General features: G+C 45.7%; 1 protein-coding gene across 1 annotated transcript in view; it reads left to right on the top strand.

Annotated features, from left to right (window-relative positions):
* The window catches only part of PCDH11X (protocadherin 11 X-linked), a 426,737-nt gene that overhangs the window by 33,827 nt on the left and 374,322 nt on the right, over nt 1-18,588 (top strand). Inside the window, exon 2 of the mRNA XM_068157468.1 lies at nt 13,087-13,670. Within this exon, the coding sequence (XP_068013569.1) occupies nt 13,131-13,670 (540 nt within the window). The 5' untranslated portion in view covers nt 13,087-13,130. The remainder of the gene's footprint in view (nt 1-13,086; nt 13,671-18,588) is intronic.

The raw sequence follows: 18,588 nt of genomic DNA on the forward strand, positions 1-18,588 counted from the left end.
CAAATGCAAGACTAATGAAATGGCTGAAATTCTAGTGATTATTTTATCAGTCACTGATAGAACTCCAAAATACCAGCAGTCAAGGAGAGTGCAAAGCTTTTGCTGTTCTGCAGGGACCACGTGAGCTTATATCTGAACCTAGGAGCGGAACACAATCTGCATTCCAGGCAGCACCATCTCGCTCGGCAGCTTGGAAATTCATCTTGCAGATATTTTTCAACCGAATTCCCCTAATGCCCCTGTGATAAAAGAAATAAATGAACAAACTACAGACAGCTCCCCTCTAATTGTCTAAGAAAGGGCATTGTGAGGCTGCTGTAATTACTTGTTTCAGTTTCTCCTGAATTTGTATAGACTTAAACTATGGCTTGAGATGCCTGATCATCTGTTTCTGGAACAGAAAAGGAATTTCACCCTGGTATCTGTGTGCTTTAATCTGAGCAAGAGTAGAGCACCTGGGCATGGCAGCATGCAGTGTGGTCCAGAAAAACATCTCATTGTTTATTTTTTGCCTACAAGAAGATTTTGCATCTCAATAGAAGAGGAGCTGCAGGAACTTCTCTTTTTTCCCTTTTGTATTGGATAAAAGAGTTTCTGCCTCCATATTGCAGCCAAGTCTGAGTATGAACCTCTTGAATTGATTTAAAAAAAATCAGCTTTGGCAGCACCCCCTCAGGTTACAGAGAATGCTTCTCCATTTAAAACAGTGAGCATCCATCCACACAGTGCAGCAAGCAATAATCTGCCTCCTCAAACTCTGTCAAAACCAGGCAGAACCTCTGTGATCCCTGGCTCACAATAGCAAAAACTAATCCCATCACTGCTGCTGAGAGGAGCAGTAGGGAGTGGACTCCTGGTTGCATGCACACCTCCTCTGGCACGTTTTGTGAACCCTGCAGGAGATGCCAGCAATTTCAGTGGGATTTGAATCAATGAAATGGAAAATTGTTGACCAGATCCTCTGCTTTTAGAACCACATTTACTATACAGATAAAACAAAATGTGAAGTGCAGAAGCAGGGCCTGCACAAAACCAGTTCAAAGGAGCCTTCTGACTCTGTTCCACCCAATTCTGTGACTCTTTGCAGAGTATTTTTTGTGCAAGTAGTCCAAGTGACTTTTGGTAGCTGCTTTCTCTCAAGTCTAAACAGCTATGCTCCATCATTTCCACTGGATAATTTAGTTTTCAATCCCTTTTCCAGAATCACTTTAGTGTAGTGCTCCTGGCACAGGATTTCAGTGCTCTGAGAAGCAATCCATGTGTTTGCAATCTGTACAGCACTTAGGGGACCTGTCAGGATGAGAGGTGCTATGTGCTAGCAAGGCTTTTCCCAGAACAGTTAGAGGATTCCAGCGTTGCTTTAGTTTTTAAATACCAGAGGAAAACACTTCACATTTTCTGTATAAGTGATAGAATTACTGAAGTCTTTTCCTTACATACCAGCATGGCCTGGTGTTTTTTCCTAGAAATGGACATTACTTCACCTTTCACAAGTTTGCAATCTGTAATAGTTGTGCATGTGCTGATACAGAGTTAGGAACACTTCACTCCTCCTCCATTAGAGTACGAAGGAATAGGTTCCGTGTTGTTGCAATGATTGCCTTATTTGCTGTACATCTTTTCCTTGAAAGCTACATCAGAAACTTGTGTGTTCAGATTTACAGGAAACACAGAGTACAATAATAATTATTGTTGTTCCTGTCAGTAAGTCCTTGCACTGTACCAACATATTGAAGCAAAAGTCATTCCAAGCTGGAAAAGTACTAAGGAGAGAATTCCTCCTTAGGAGCACTGGAGGAGAAATAGGTAACTAAAGACAGAGTGTGTCAAAATAGCCAATGATACTAGTGAATTTGGATGTAAAATATGTATTTACTCTATGTTATAATAGTATCACAAAGAGATGAATTCATGCCCTTAATAATGTAAGATATTCATTAGTAAGGCTTGATCTTAATCCTTTTAACTCCAGCCAGCTGGGATCAAACCCAGATGCTTTTGGTCTCCCTCTTCATAAATCAGAAGAAATCTTTTATCGAACCACTTTTTCATTTTCTTTTATAGACATTTCTTTCCTATAGTTAGTAGAGGAGAAAGGGTGACTCACTTCTTCCTCAGAGAAAATCCTTCTGAAGCCACACTGCTGCAGCTGCTGCTGCTGACACCTTTTATCTGACAGCACCTTTTGCTTGCAGCCTTTGCCAGAGTGCTTTGTAGGCTCTAACCAGAGGCATTTCTCTCCTCATACCACCAAAGGTCTGTACCCACAGTTTATTGGATACTTAGCCACTGATTAATTAGTACAGTGAGTAATGAAGTACCTTAGTGAAGTGTATGAATTTTGTATGTCTTAAAAGCCCTGTAGCATCAGAAATGGTGCTCGGTGTCCACTGCCTGACAGCCCGATGGGAGGCTGGAATAAATCCTAAAGTAACCTTCATCCTTGCTTTGCTGCAGCACTCTTGGTGCTGTTTCACATCGACATGCTGATAATCTGCTGAGCAGGAATGAGGGTGGAAATTCAGCTGCTCATTACCTTCCAGACTTGGAGCAGTGTAAGGCCTTGTTACAAAGATCTGTGAGACCAATTTCACAGGACACTTGGCATTTGCTGGGTGTGTGGTGCTGAGACAGTCACAGAATCACAGAGTGGTAGGGTTGGAAGGGACCTCTAGAGACCTTTAAGTCCAACCCCCCTGCCAGAGCAGGATCACCCAGCACAGGTCACACAGGAACACATCCAGGTGGGTTTGGAAAGTCTCCAGAGAGAGACTTCACAACCTCTCTGGGCAGCCTGCTCCAGGGCTCTGTCACCCTCACTGTAAAGAAGTTATGGGAATATAGAAGTGGAAGAGATTGGAAAAGAAATCTATAGAAAAAGTAAGGCTCTCTTTACCATGAGGGTGCTGGAGCACTGGAACGGGTTGCCTGTGGAGGTAGTTGAGGCCCCATCCCTGGAGATATTCAAGGTGAGGCTCAACAGGGCTCTGGGCAACTTGATCTAGTGGAGGAGGCCCATGCTGACTGCTGGTGGGTTGGACTGGATGACCTTTGGAGGTCCCAAACCAGTCTAGGATTCTGTGATTTAAAGTCTTACATATGAATCCTGACACCCACTAGACCTTCCTTTTCTTGCAGGAGTTTGATGCAGCTGGTACAAAATTCCAGAATGTACAAAACACACACAAGAACTGTTCTTCTGTAAGGAGATTTTTAAATGAGTTCCTTTTTAAAAGGAAAAGGCAATGTGTATGTAGGCTTTGTTGCTCTTTTTGCCCTGTTGGTTTTGGGAAGAGTGTTGTCACCAATGGCTAAGAGTGTAGCGAGTGAGTCGTTTTCTCCCCGTTTAGGATGGAAGCTGGAGAGGGAAGAAGGCAGCAGGTTTCTGCTACCCTACAGTTTTGTTGTGCAGGTGACTGGACTCTAGGCAGAACTGTATTTAGTGTAAGTAACAGACATTACAGTGTTCAGTGGTGAGCAGTATTTCTGCTCTTGCAATACTGGAATTGTTCAGCAGACAGTAGGAGCTGTATTTTCCTGCTATTCAATAATGAAAGTTATTAACTGGCAGCGAGGCAGTGAAGCAGGATGCATTATGTATGAAGCAGGTTGTCTTGGCAGTTGCTGTTTCACACAAGTGACTAAGATCAGATCTAATTCTATTTTAAAATGAATAAAAGTGTGGCTGAAGTTGAAGTACATCCAAGGATCAGATCCACGGCTTCCTGGGATTTCTGACTGCTGTCACCTCCTCTTGGGGCATGGAGGACTTTGCTCTTCTTTGCTTTAGCAGAGATTCAATTTCCAGATGTGAGGCAGGAACAGACTTCCAAAGGACAGAGTGAGAGCAATTGTCATTTGTTTTGTAAACTGTATTCATGTGCACAAGCACAAATAAAACACTGAGCAGGTGCTGTGAGGCCTCGAGCAGCTGAGTCTAGTTGAGAGGCATCCTGCCCCTGGTGGGGAGCTTGGAGTAGATGGTCTCTGAGGTCCCTTCCGACCTGAGCCATTTTGGGATGATTCTATGATACTATTAACAACTTGGATTTTTGTTGTTATCTTTGAAGGTTGATCTATTGTTGTGTAGTTCAGAGCTGTAACATTCTTCAAGTTTACAGGTGATTTGTGTGTTGGGTTTGTGGGGAGATCTTCACCTTGCTCACAAGATTTCTCTTCTCAGCCTTTAGCTTTCTACACAGCTCTGGTGCAAAACTGTTCCAGTGCTAACAGCAGGACTGTCCATCTCCATAAATGAATTGGACACTGCCTATTCTCAGGGCTTTTGGAAGTAAGTTACAGGATGTGTTTGAAGCATTTGCTGAGTGGTTGCTAGATGCATTTTCCCAGCCATGGGCTGTGCTTCCTATTTTAGTAAAAGGATTCATTTGCAACAATCAAAAGAAATTGCTCTTTGTGACTTACATCAATGTGGCTGAGTTCAGTTTGTTCATCCAGCCTGCTCACTGCCTGCTGTGTATTTATAGTTCTGTTCACTGTTTCCAGCATCTTGATACAAGTTTTCATGGGCATTCTCCTATTAGCTGCAGATCAGTATCAGGAATACAGAATTTTCTTTCAGTGTTGATCAGTTGTTAGTTTTCCTCACCTTGGCTGCTGCCTCCTCTGGCTGTAGGAATTTGCCTTTTTTGTCATTAAGTTTTTATTTCCCCACGTGAAGAGTAATTCTGATCCTCTGTGTTGGAAAAGCAAACAAAGAAACCCCTCCCTACAAATGCTGTGTTTCTAAAGCTGTGAAGGCTGTGAATCAGGAGAGCATGCAGCTGTACGCAAGTTTGGGCTCACACTTCCGTGTTTATTTTGTTGACTTAAGTGGATGTAGGTTGATGTTTTCTTCCAGTGATAAGAATTTCCAGTTGCGTTTTGCTCATCACTGGAGGAAAAAATGATAAAAAAATGAGAGAAACCTCATTGAAGTCAGTGCCATCATGCTAATGAAAAATAGATCAAAGAATAAATCAGTCCCTTGGTGGAGTTAGAATAAAATCATATGAGGGAATGGATCTGAAAGCCTTGATATTATAACAAATCATCTATTTCTCTTTGAGATAGGTCTTTTTTCTTTGAACAGGATCACAAAATATGCTATGGAGGGAGTAGATCTGTGGGTAAATATTGCTGGTTACAAAATAATTTGTTTGAAACATTCTGGAGTGTAAAAACTAGTTCAGCTTGCTCTTGTCATTTGTGCCTGGCCATAAGAGCTGAGGGGGATTCCTGACAGGCAGCAGCTTTGAGGTGTTTCTTATTGCCATCGAAAATGGTAACAAAGACCTTTCACAAAAGGTTAGCCACCATCAAAAGTAGCCAGTTCCATGAGTGCACCGTGGCATGTTTGGTGACAAAGAATAGACATTGCTGTGTTCAGCTGGGATAGTGACTTACAGCAAAAAACCACCGACAGCCAAACCCCCAAACACTGCCAGGGTGCAGCACCAGGGAAGCGCCTGCTGAACAGTCCAGCAGCTGAGCTCCGCAGCTTACCTTTGCAGTCACTATCAACAGGAGTCAGAAGTTCACCACCTCTGGCACAGAGCAAAGATCTGATGCTTCAGAGGGAGCAGTTTCCAGCAGCTCCCTGCTGTTCAGTCCCACCATAGTCACACTGGCCGGGCACATACAGCCCCTGTCATGGGTGCCTTCTGCTCGGAGACATGCAGGCGTTCCCACGCTGCTCTGTGAGGTGCCTTGGCAGCAGAACAAAGGGATGTTACCCTGCAGAAGTGGGACATCCTAGCTAAAGTAGCCCTAGGCTTAGGGATGCGGAGGTAAGAATTAGTTCTCTATTTCGTGATTTCTTCTCTGATTTCAGTGTTTGGATCTGGATGTATCTTCAGACTTCCATGTCGTACCCCTGAGCCTTTGAAGTATCCCTGGCCACCTCAGTCAAAGACAATAAAAAGCATTTTTACCAATATATTAACAATAAGAAGAAGGGCAGGAGGAACCTGCACTCCCTTTTGGACCTGGAGGGGAACACGGTGACTGAAGACGAGGAGAAAGCTGAGGTCCTGAACACCTTCTTTGCCTCAATGTTTAACAGCAAGGCAGGAGTTCAGGACGAGTGGCCTCCGGAGCTGGGCGATGGGGTCGGGGAGCAGTGTAATGCCCCGGAAATCCATGAGGAATTAGTTCGGGACCTGCTGAGCCACTTGGATATTCACAAGTCCATGGGACCGGATGGGATCCATCCTAGGGTGCTGAGAGAGCTGGCAGATGTGCTAGCTAGGCCACTCTCCATCATTTTCCTCCAGTCCTGGCTCACAGGTGAGGTCCCAGATGACTGGAAACTGGCCAACGTGGTCCCCATCCACAAGAAGGGTCGGATGGAGGAACCTGGAAACTCCAGGCCGGTCAGCCTGACCTCAGTGCCAGGGAAAGTGATGGAGCAGATTATCCTGGCGGCAATAACTGCACCTGAAGGATGGCCAAGGGCTCAGGTCCAGCCAACATGGATTTAGGAAGGGCAAATCCTGCCTCTCCAACCTGATCTCTTTCTATGATCAGGTGACTGCCTGGTGGATGTGGGGAGGCCTGTGGATGTGGTCTACCTAGACTTCAGCAAGGCCTTTGACACCGTCCCCCACAGCAAACTGCTGGCTAAGCTGTCAGCCCATGGATTGGACCACAACACTCTGTGCTGGGTTAGGAACTGGCTGGAGGCTGAGCCCAGAGAGTGGTCGTGAACGGTGCCGCATCCAGCTGGAGGCCAGGCACCAGTGGTGTCCCCCAGGGATCAGTGCTGGGCCCTGTGCTCTTCAACATATTCATCGATGATCTGGATGAGGGGGTCGAGTCAGTCATCAGCAAGTTTGCAGATGACACCAAGTTAGGGGCAGATGTTAGTCAGTTAGAGGGTAGAAAGGCTCTGCAGAGGGACCTCGATAGACTGGACAGATGGCAGAGTCCAATGGGATGGCTTTCAACAAGTCCAAGTGCCAGGGGCTGCACTTTGGCTACGGCAATCCCATGCAGAGCTACAGGCTGGGGTCAGAGTGGCTGGAGAGCTCCCAAACAGAGAGGGACCTGGGGGTGCTGATCGACAGCCACCTGAATATGAGCCAGCAGTGTGCCCAGGTGGCCAAGAGGGCCAATGGCATCCTGGCCTGCATTAGGAATAGTGTGGCCAGCAGGAGCAGGGAAGTCATTGTGCCCCTGTACTCTGCTTTGGTTAGGCCACACCTTGCGTCCTGTGTCCAGTTCTGGGCTCCTCAGTTTAAGAAGGACATCGAAACACTTGAGCGTGTCCAGAGAAGGGCAACAAGGCTGGGGAGAGGCCTTGAACACAGCCCAGTGAGGAGAGGCTGAGGGAGCTGGGGTTGTTTAGCCTGGAGAAGAGGAGGCTCAGGGGTGACCTCATTGCCCTCTACAACTACCTGAGGGGTGGTTGTAGCCAGGAAGGGGTTGGTCTCTTCTCCCAGGCACCCAGCACCAGAACAAGGGGACACAGTCTCAAGCTGTGCCAGGGAAGGTTTAGACTCGAGGTGAGGAGGAAGTTCTTCACCAAGCGAGTCATTCGTCATTGGAACGGGTTGCCCAGGGAGGTGGTGGAGTCATGGACCCTGGAGGCGTTCAAGGGGAGTTTGGACGTGGCACTTGGTGCCATGGTCTAGGCATGGGGTCTGTGTTGATAGGTTGGACTCGATGATCCTCGAGGTCCTTTCCAACCTAAGTGATACTGTGAAGTATTCTGTGGTGCTTTTTTTCTTAAGTCTTGATACAACAGTTACAAGTTAGAACCTCACCTTACTTACTCCTACTCTGAGTCAAACCTGAGCCCAGGGATCAAGAAATAAGTGTTGCTTTTTCATCTGAAGTGGACACCTGGACTGCATTTACTGCGTTTCTGTAGCAGTAAGAAATAGCAGTCGAGCCCTGTAATGAGCTACAAGAACTGACTCAGGTGGCACCAGATAGAGCCTTGTGTATGAGGAGCAGATTTAGATTCTCCCTTCCCATCATGCTCCATTAGGTAAAGTTTTTATATCCTGTCTACTTTTCAAGTGTAATTTGACAGCTGCTAAATGAAGATAATAATGAGCAATGATAATATTTAAATTGTACCATTAATATTTAGCATATTTGACAAAAAAAAGGGAAAAAAAGGCATGTCTATTTAAGTGTGCAGATACTCAGATGAGGAGTGCAAAGCTGATTCTTTCCTTTCCCTCCTACCCTCCGTCTTGTCCATCTGGGCCATTTGCCTTCACTAGTTGCAGAAGTCAGCAGTACAGACATCAGTGTATGATGCTGGAAGCTGGAACAGTGGCCTGGCAAGCCAAATGTTGCCGTCCGCCAAACGATGGCAGTTGGTTGGTGGTTTGTCTGTTTAGTTGTTTGGTTTTGGGTTGGGGGGGTTTGTTTTTGTTTTGTTGTGGTTTTGGTTTTGTTTAATTGCAGCCTTAGAAGTGTGAGTGCTGGAGCCTGTGAAGGGTCCTTCACAGCCGTACCGCTCCCTTTAGCCTTGGGGTACTCCTTCATTTTCTTGTTGCTGGACTGCAGTTGCTGCACACTGGGCTAGGGCTGCACTTCTGTCCAGTTCCTTTCTCTTTTCTTTTGGTAGTTTAATTTTGTCTGTCTTTATCTCTGACTTTTCCCACCATCTGCTACTGCTGACATACTCTATTTTGACACTCTCTTAGTGTCCTGTTTTGCCTGACTGCCATTTCCATCTGCAGCTTCTTTAGCCTTTCCCTTCGCTTTTGGATTTGCATTGTTTCCCCTTTTAGTGGTGTGTATGTTGATGGTACAGAGACAAACCTGAGAGACAAATTCACTACTGTGTATCATTAGAAATGCCCTGATTTTATAAACATCTTCCAGGGTGATGCTTGGTTGCTGGGAAGTACCTCATAGTCTCCTCCTTTGCCTTGTGGTTGCCATAGAATTGCTCTCAGTGCTGTGGCACAAATGTCAGGCAGCACACAGCTCTGACTAGATAAATAGGGTGCTGCTAAGAGCAGTGTCTCGGTCCGGAGAGGGAAAGAGCCTCAGTTCTTTTGAACATTCCCCTGTTGTGAAATGAGAGGCACAAACAAGGCCAGAACATCAACAGCAAGGCTATTGATTACATAAATAAAGTGGATGGATCAGAAGGGGAGAGAGAGAAAATAGAGGGAGAGAGAGAGAAGAGGAAAGGAATTCTTTTACCACACCCCTCACCCCCCAAGACAGTTTGAGTTTGTGGAGGAAAGGTGCTGCAGGAGATGTTGGGTCTGTAGAGGAAGGGTGCTGAGGCTTTGGCTATAGCAGAGATGTGGTCCTCTGGGCAGCCTCTTCAGCTCCATGAGTTACAGCAGGCGGAACTTAGGAAACGGAGAGAGGGTTCTGCTTCTTCCAGGCTCCATGGTGATGTCTCTGTCACTTTTCTTTCAGTTTTTCTTCAGAGCAGGAGAAGAGCGTAAGCACAATAAGGAGACCTTATTGTGACATTCCAGTATCTGAAGGGGGCTACAAGAAAGCTGGGGAGGGACATTTTAGGGTGTCAGGTAGTGATAGGACGGGGGGGATGGAGCAAAACTAGAAATGGGGAGATTCAGATTGGATGTTAGGAAGAAGTTGTTCCCGATGAGGGTGGTGAGAGACTGGCAGAGGTTGCCCAGGGAGGTGGTGGCAGCCTCATGCCTGGAGGTTTTTGCAGCCAGGCTGGATGTGGCTCTGGGCAACCTGCTGTAGTGTGAGGTGTCCCTGCCCATGGCAGGTCCCTTCCAGTGCTAACAGTTCCCTGATTCTATGGCATAAGATGTTCCACTGTATATCTAACCAGAAACCTTGAGTACTGATGGGGGTTTTTGTCCTTAGAGGTGTATAGATCTAGGTTAAAATTGTTCCCATAATTAATTAGAAAGGAAGGTAAAGACCTTTTTAAAGCAGTGCATTCTGTAGAAGGTGAAGAATTACGAGCCACTGGTGGTTGTTTTTCTACTTTGAGACCAAGCAGTTTTCTACTCAAACTCATCACTACCTATTTTGTGTCTGGAGCCTTTAGTAGTTGAGGAAAACATAGCAGTAAAAGGCATTACAGAAATTCATGTTAGCTTTTGCCTGACATGGTTTACAACAGTAATGTTCTGTTATTTCCATGTTTTAATGTATTTGCCTTAATATGACACAAAAATAGTTCAATAGAACGATTCAAGCCTTGTTTCATTAAAAGAAAGTGAATGTAAGTACGCACAATACTGTAGTGCTGAGAAGTTCCACCCTGCACTTTTCCTGACAAACCCATTTCAGTCCTGCTGTTGCTATTTTCTAAACCATAGAAACTCCCCTCCCTTTGTAACGGGATCATAGGAAGGTTTATCAGTTATTTTTAGTATAAATTACCTGCTGGTCCTCTCATAAATCCCAGAATTGATTCTGGAAAGTTTTTAATGAACTCTTCAGATTGCTTGATTTCTGTGTTCATCTGCACATTGCTTTGCAAAACTTTATAGGTGAAACACACACTGTTGGTTTGAGTGTGACTAAAATTCCCTGTGTCTTCAGAATGAGAGAGAGAGCAGCAGTGTAGCATTGATAACCTTGTTAATAATCAAACTGCTTTTTGTGGTGTAATGTTCATTTACAAGATGTATGTACATGACTGCACAGGATTTTTCTATTGGTATAATTTACAGGCAACCCTTACATCAGTTTTGTTGTAGAATGGGAGATGGGGAGGAGCAGTGAACTCTGAAGTTCTCATACCAAAATGTGCTTTCCTGAAAAGAGAGCTTCCTGTAGGTTCCATGTACATGAACAATTACTCAGTGGGGTGACAGTTGCAGGAGATGTATTTACAGAAGTATCAGCCAGCTAATAAATAAACTGACAACAGCCAAATGAATCCATTGCTGCAACATCACTGCAGCTCTTGCCTTAAGAGCTTACTGGCTGCCCCAGTGTAAGCAGTGGTGAGAGCCAGGATCTGCTGGTGACTTCCATATTTATGTATTTGGAGTCAAATATGGTATTGCATTTATAAACTGGCTGTTAACAGTACACAGAATGCCTGTGGAGTGTTGCCCTGTTCCTTTGGCTGAACTGCTGAGGCACTGCGAGTCAGTGAGGGACTGAAACGCCGCAGGTGATGCGGCAGCAGTGCCACAGAAGCGGCGCACCCGGTTCTTGCCCCCGTCAGCAATCTCGTGCAGGTTAATTGAGTTACTCTGGTGAGCAATGCCTTTTTGCATCAGGGGAGACTTGCAGGATGGGGTTTTTACTTCGTGTTGCTCCTTTTGTAGAATCATAAAGCCAGGAAGTGCTTTGCAGCAAAGTCATGCTGACACAGAAAGATCCACCTTGCAGATCGAGGTGCGGTGGTCTTTAGCTGTGACCTACTCCCAGTCAAAAGCAGGTTGCAGAGTTGAAATGGAATGGCAATATTAATTGGGCCTAATCTCTTTCACTGCAAAGTCAAATGCTTTAATTTAAACTACCCTGAAAATGGCACTGCTGAAAGGCTGTAACTAAAGGGTGAAGACAATTACTGGCTTCAATAATTTCTTCGGCTGCTGCAACTCGATCTGCAGGAGTAAATCAATTGTGCTATGACATGGAGAATCAAAGCAGGCCAGGCAGGGAAGGAATGGCATTTTCACCTGCACAGTGCAAGGGATGTAGCTGGGTTAGTGCAGCTATATTGAAAAGTGCAGAGCTGGTGGGAGATAGTTTCATTGACTAAATAAGTTTAGAGTGAAGTGCTGTCCTGGATTATCTGAGCTTCTGGAAGGGCAGAATTATGCAAAGATTAGGGAAAACAATTTATTCTAGACATGGAATGAAAAGAGTGTGTTTGTCCTCTGGAAGCTTGCAGCTGAAGACTGGAGGTGGCTAAATATCTCTGTGTACCGAAAAGTCATCTCTTTCTACTTCCATCTTTCTTGAGGTTGGCAGTAATCTTTGGATGTGAATAAATTGTTATTCAGCAACTAGGCTGAGAAGTACAGAGTTTGCTTTCAGCTGGGAACAAATCTGTATCTTACTTCAAAGGTATTGGTGACTGACAGTATTGAGCTCATCTATGAGCTGACATCACCAGGTTTAACATTATATGAGATTTCTTACACTTCATTCTCCAGGAGGTGTATTCAATGTTGGCTCACAGCAGAAGGGACATTTTTCCTGCAAAGTCTGTCTTTTTGCTTCTAGTCTTTTGGGTTTTCCCCTGCAGTTGAAGAAAGCACATGAAATCTCACCTGTCTTGGAAATTAATGACAAGTCCCCCCATGGAGATTATCTGGCAATATGGTGGCTGGGGGGGAGCTGAGGGGGTTGCAAATTTACCCTGTCTGCAGGAAACAATCTTTTAGCTTTAGTTCTACATTGAAAGCTTTCAGTCTTCTCCTCCTGTGCTGGAATTTGCGCATTGCTCTTTAGCCAGATAATCCAAATTGCAGTGAATTGAGTATTACTGTTTACGTTTTCCTCCAAAGGTCAACCCAGATCTTGTCATCTTAAAGGAAGGGGCTGCTGTGTTAATGCCCCCATGTAATTTCCACCCACTGTTTGCTGATGTTCACCAGAATCCATCTCAGTATTTTCTTGCTAGTTCCTGTGTTAAATACAACCGGGTTTCTTTGCTGTTAACAAATCTTACATAACTTGTCAGGGCAAAACTTGGGGGAAAATTAACTGTTCTTGGTTTCACATCTCTGAGCAAAAGGTATGAAAAGATTTTGGTTCTCGGCAGATGGCTGCTTGCGAGCTTCTTACCTACTTTCTTCTTTGGAGACAAAAAAGGATATTGAGGGCAATGTGGCAGAGGCTTCAAAGGAAGAGTTTTTGTCAAGCAGCAAAGGGAAAATCTTGTGCTGGAAACAGATTTTTGTATTTATTCATTCCTTATCTGATCTGAGGCTCTTGCCTCAGTGTTTGGAAAACAGTTGTAAGTAAAAGTTGTGCCTGAACCGTTACCCATTGTGTGAAGGTCCGCTGCAGCAGAGGTCCCTGCGCTGGCAGGGCTTGCGGAGGGGTCAAGTTCTTTGCCACAGGGAAGGTGCTAATGTCATGTCTCCAGCACTGCAAGAGCACAATACTCTGGTCAGTTTTAATAAGTTCCTTTCTTTCTTTTCCTTTTTGCAGCCACTCTTGGTGTTCTACAGGAATCCTCATTAGTTGTTCTGGAGATGGACTTGCTGTCTGGAACCTACCTCTTGGCAGTCTTATTAGCCTGTATTGTATTCCAATCTGGCGCCCAGGAGAAGAACTACACCGTGCGGGAAGAACTGCCTGAAAATGTCCTCATTGGCAATTTGCTCAAGGATCTCAACCTGACGCTGGACCCAGACGTGCCTCTTTCCTCACCACTGCAGTTCAAGCTTGTGTACAAGACTGGGGATGTGCCACTAGTGCGGGTGGAGGAGAATACGGGGGAGATATTCACCACTGCCAACCGCATAGACCGGGAGAAGCTGTGTGCCGGCATCTTCACTGAGAATCGCTGCTTTTATGAGGTGGAGGTTGCTGTTTTGCCTGATGAGGTGTTCAGATTGGTCAAGATCAGATTCCTAATAGAGGATATAAATGACAATGCTCCCCTCTTCCCCTCGACAGTTATTAACATCTCTATCCCTGAAAACACAGCGATTAACTCCCGCTATTCCGTGCCGTCTGCCATCGATCCGGACATCGGGGTGAACGGTATCCAGCATTATGAGCTCCTTAAGGTGGGTTTCTTCCATTCTTCTCTGCTGCTGCCTGAGCCACTGTCTTACCAGTGATGTTTCCAGTCCTCATCAGCCCATCAGAACTAGGAAGCTGTGTACCACCAGTGCGGTACCTGCCTTGGAATGTTGATCTATACCCTGAGTGCATTCCAGTGCATCCACAGTGATATCCTCACCGTGTGGAAAACCATGTGTTTGTGTCTGGGTATGTCTGTCTGTGCAACAGTGTGATGAAACACAAATGCCTTCATGAAGTCTCCACTATCATTCAAAGTGTTTGTGTGCTTGGGCTAGCAGTCTCCTTAGACCGTTAAAGATGTGTTCTTACTGCCACCGACATGACAGCACCGAGTGTGACAATGTTTGGCGTTGGGTTTGTGTCCCTCTTGTGTGGCTGTTGGGTTTGAGCACAGCACAGAAGCTTGTGTGACGTGATGCTTATCTGTGTGCTGATGAGCTGCTCCAGAACAAAAGAGTCCATTTGTTGGAGTAGATTTGCAGCATCTCAGCAGGAGAAAGTCCAGGATGTGCATGGGTGAAGGAGAGTAGTGCCAACGGCCCTGCAGGAGCTGAAGTTTTCTATTCTTCCTTCTTCTTCTCTGTGCAGCAAAGAGCAGAGCTGCGGTTAGGGAGCAGAATAACCTGATGTGGTGTGTAAAGGTGTGTGATGGCTGAGGAAGGGACTACTTCCACTGGAGTTTCCTTAGGTAGGCTATGCTGAGGGCAGACAGCTCGACATGTGTGGGGTTGGGTTGCTGGTTTTTTAAATAGCTAACCAGAAGCATCCAGTAGGATGCAGCCTTCCTTACTTGGCATTTGAAGTGAGAAACCTGGGAATGGATAGCAGCACATTAGATAAATAGCAGTAGCAACAGAAAATAATAAGAAAGCCAGGAGTGCAGACAAACTCTGACAAAGTAATCCATGGTCTGAACAGAGAAGTGTTAGGTAATGTGTCTGAGAGGAATGTGCTGGAAATGTTCTAGGAAAAGGAAAAAAACAGTGGCAAAATCAGGAGTCCCTGGGACTGAGTGATCAACAGCGCAGATCACAATAGGAGTCTTGTGTTGAGAGATTATTTTTGGGCTGTGTGTTCAGAAAAAAGAATGCAACAGCTCAGCAGAATGATAGCAAATTTGTAGTGCACAAGTGGGAGCTCATCTGAAATAAGCCACAGCTCTGTGCTGAAAGCAGTGTAGGACGTAAGGCCTTGTCTGAAGGTGCCGTGTGAGATGAGCTGGTCTGCCGGGGAGCCAGGCTTCACTGGGGGAGCTGCAGAGAGCTTCAACAAGGTCACCCTTTGGTGGTTGAATTAGGGCAGGGGGGGAAAAGCCAGAAAAAGAGCACCTGTTCCATAGATACTGATGTATCTCTGAAAAGCTGCTTCTGGCACAGCAGGCAAAGAGAGGGGGCAAGGACAAACACAGACTGATGTGGACTGAGATTTCTGAATTCTTGTGCTAGGTGTGCTACAGGTCTGTAAAATCACAGCCCTGCAGACAGATCTCCTGAATGAATTAATAGCATTTTGCTCCCCTTTCCCTGTTGGTCATGTACTTCTTGAGTTGTGACTTCACTGCCTGTAAATAAGCCATCAGTTGCACACAGCCTGGCATGCATCTGTAAAACCAAGAAGCAGTCAGTGACAGCCAGACAGCATTTGGCATAGCAGTGCCCAGGTGTTCCTCCATGGGTACTTTGTGCAGTGTAGTACCAGAAGTAGTCACGTAAGAAGAGGGAGAAATGTATTAGAAATGAAGGATCCTGGTGAGCAGGCAGGGAGTGCAGAGATCCAGAGACTGGGGAGGAATAGGGAAATGAGAGAGGAAGGGGAAAGTGGTTGTGCCTGAGAGCTCCTGCCTGGGTAACGGTGAAGTACGAGCAGGGTGAGTGAGTGGAGCACAAGGATGATGGTGCTGTGCTGGCCTTTTCTCCCCAAATGCTCTTCTCCTGTACTGTTCTGGGGGGATGCTCTGCAAATACAAATGCCTTACAGCTTCTGCTGGTTGGTGACCTTTTCCTTCTTTTTGTAAGCAGCATAGAGAGAGGTGGGAAAGCTGCAACCCATGAACTGTCAGTGCCTTCTGCACAGGCTGAGTGTAGCAGGGCTGATAATGACAGTGTTGTGGGGAATTCTGGGAAGCACCAGCTCTGGAAATGATGGGCAGGATGGAATTCTTGGGGGATGGCAGAGGAGTGGGAGATGATAAGATATGCAAGTCACTTTGCAGAAGCACAAAGGCTGATGCTTTAGTATGCATGCAGCAACAGGGTGAAATGCATTGCTCTAGATTTTAAAGTAACAGCAAACTGACAAGCTGTGCAGTGAAGAGAGAGTTCTGCAGTTATATTTCACTTTAGAAAGTTCAGGTAAGATGTGCTTTCTTTGTCTGTGTGAAGCCAGCCTGTTTGGCAGAAGACATGAGGATGCTTGCCATGCTTTCTAAACCAGAGTAGGCTCCTAGAGGCAGGCTCCGTGGAGTGGCCTGCAGGGTTTAAGGCCTTCTCAGTAGCCCTAGCTCCTTGGGAAGCTAACAGCAGCCTGTTCCAATATCTCCTCACTTGATTACACTTAACAGACAGCCCCTCTAAAACCACGGGAAAAGGCTGCCTATCATTGTGGCACTCAGTTTATTTCTGCAGTTAATAACTGATGATGAAATCTGCTAACTATAAGAGAGACTTTCATGTTATTTTAATCTCCTTCCTCTTTCACAAAGTCCTGTTAAAACAGAAGAAAACAAAGCATTGTGAAAAAGGCCTGCTTGTATTTTGGCTTCAGCATCACTTGGAAGTTTTGTAACATGAGATCTGATTCAGTTAATACAGGAGGGTGCCTTTGCCTGCCACACAAATGAGCCTTCAGGTGATTTTTGCCCACCTACCTTTTTCAAAATGTACCTCAACAGACAACAACTTCTCTGTGTCAGTGTTCCATGGTATTGCAATATAAACTTTTCCCAGGTGTCTTTTTCCAGTTATTTTTTCCTTTTTCATAGAAGAGAATGTTTCCAGGAAACAGTGATGCAAGGCATCTTGCTGTCACCCAAAGAAGCCCAGCACTGTAAAATACTGAGTTTCTCTGCTGAGGTGCCTGAAGCTGATGGTGGGTAGGACGGCATGAAGGGTTCAAATACAAATAGCAAACAGATTTTACTCTGAATAAGTCTAGGGAGGGGGAACTTAATTTAACATGATTTAGAAAGAAAAGAAAAAGCCTTTAGCGTGAGAAGCAGCACCAAGTCTAGACTGGGCAGAAACATGGTGTAACAGTGTTAGTAGGAGGTGGTAGAAGGGACAGCTAAGACAAATAGTGAGCTACTTCAGAGGAAGGAATGTCCAGATGGAAACCCCATGATTTTTATCTCAGTTAACTACCTGCAGTGTGACCTGGGAATGATAGAAGAAAAGAGACAGGCATTCAGAGGACAAGTAGCATGTTAGAACAGCAGGGTGCAGGAGCAAATTTTAGATGGAATTGCTAATAAGCTGTGATTTCTGATTAGGGACCAGCCTACAATACCAGTGCTGTGGTTCAACCCTGGCAGGCGGCTCAGCCTACAGGTCTGTTGTGGTTTAACCCCAGATAAGCCCCACACAGCCAGTCGCTCCCTCCCTCAGAGTGGGATGGAGGAGAGAATCAGAAGGGTAAGAGTGAGACAGCTCATGGGTGGAGATAAAGGCGGTGTCAGAGGTCAAGCTAAAGCCATGGGCACCAGCAAAGCAAACCAAGGAGTTCATCTCCCACTTCCCACTGGCAGGCAGGTGTCCAGCCAGCTCCAGCAAAGTCAGGCTCCATCACACGCAGCAGTGACTTGGGGAGACAAACATCCAAACTCCATATGTCTGCCCTTGCTCCTCCTCCCAGCTCTGTATGCTGAGCATCATGTCCCGTGGTCTGGAGTAGCCCTTTGGTCACTTGGGGTCAGCTGTCTCAGCTGTGTCTCCCCTCAGTTTGTAGTGCACCACAGCCTGCTTGCTGGTGGGGTGGTGCGAGTAGCAGAAAAGGCCTTGACACAGCGTAAGCACTGCTCAGCAGTGACCAAAGCGTCCCTGTATTATCAACACTGCTCAGCACAAATCACAAACAGCCTCATACCAGTTAATGTGAAGGAAATTAACTGTACTGCAGTCAAAACCAGCACAAGGTCTTTGTTCAGCTCCTCAGGGCACTCGGATTGCTTACACACTGACGGCAATGGACACTGTGTCTGGCAACACCACAGCAGTGTTAAAAACCTCACATGCTGCTGTTGATTGCACTGTTGCAGTGCACTTGTGCCTGAGTTCAGGGTGAGCTTGTACTTAGTATTACCTGATGAACAGACTGGGGTTTACAGCTGTAAGGGTCCTCTGCCTTGACTAGGAAGATTTGAGTGTGAAGCACTTCATTATTCTCCTCCGTGTTGAAAAGGGAGCTGCTTCACAGCAGGGTTTGAATAGAATTCAAGCTGGGAGCGCTGTAATGGAGAGGGACAAGCATACTTCCAGAGGGATTCCTGTAAGAGCAGGTTGAAAATCAGTGCTTTGGATAGATTGCTTAGCACTTGTTGCCTACTGGTAATACCATACACACTAGATGGGGCAGAGGTGCAGCACTACCCAGCTAGCAGTGGACCAGAGAGAAAACATAACTCTGTCCCTGCAAGAGCAAAGCTTTTTCTTCTGTGAGCCTGCCCTCTGTGCTGATAGTTTGTTGCTTTAATTTGCTGTAGTTTAGGCCGGGGGGGGGGGGGTTGATCAGTATTGCTGTTGTGGTTCCATTATTCTTACCTGTTACTGTAACTTTCCTTTATTTACTCATCATCAGAAGCAGTTGGTGCACTCCTTCTAGAACTCTTTTCTAGCTGTCAGTTTGTACCTCTGTAATCTGACAAAACAGATTCTTACTCAGTCTCAACACACCAGTCTTGCCTCT

Source organism: Melanerpes formicivorus, unplaced genomic scaffold, assembly GCF_026170545.1.
Source record: "Melanerpes formicivorus ecotype bairdi unplaced genomic scaffold, bMelFor1.0.p_v2 SCAF_37, whole genome shotgun sequence".
Classification (NCBI taxonomy): domain Eukaryota; kingdom Metazoa; phylum Chordata; class Aves; order Piciformes; family Picidae; genus Melanerpes; species Melanerpes formicivorus.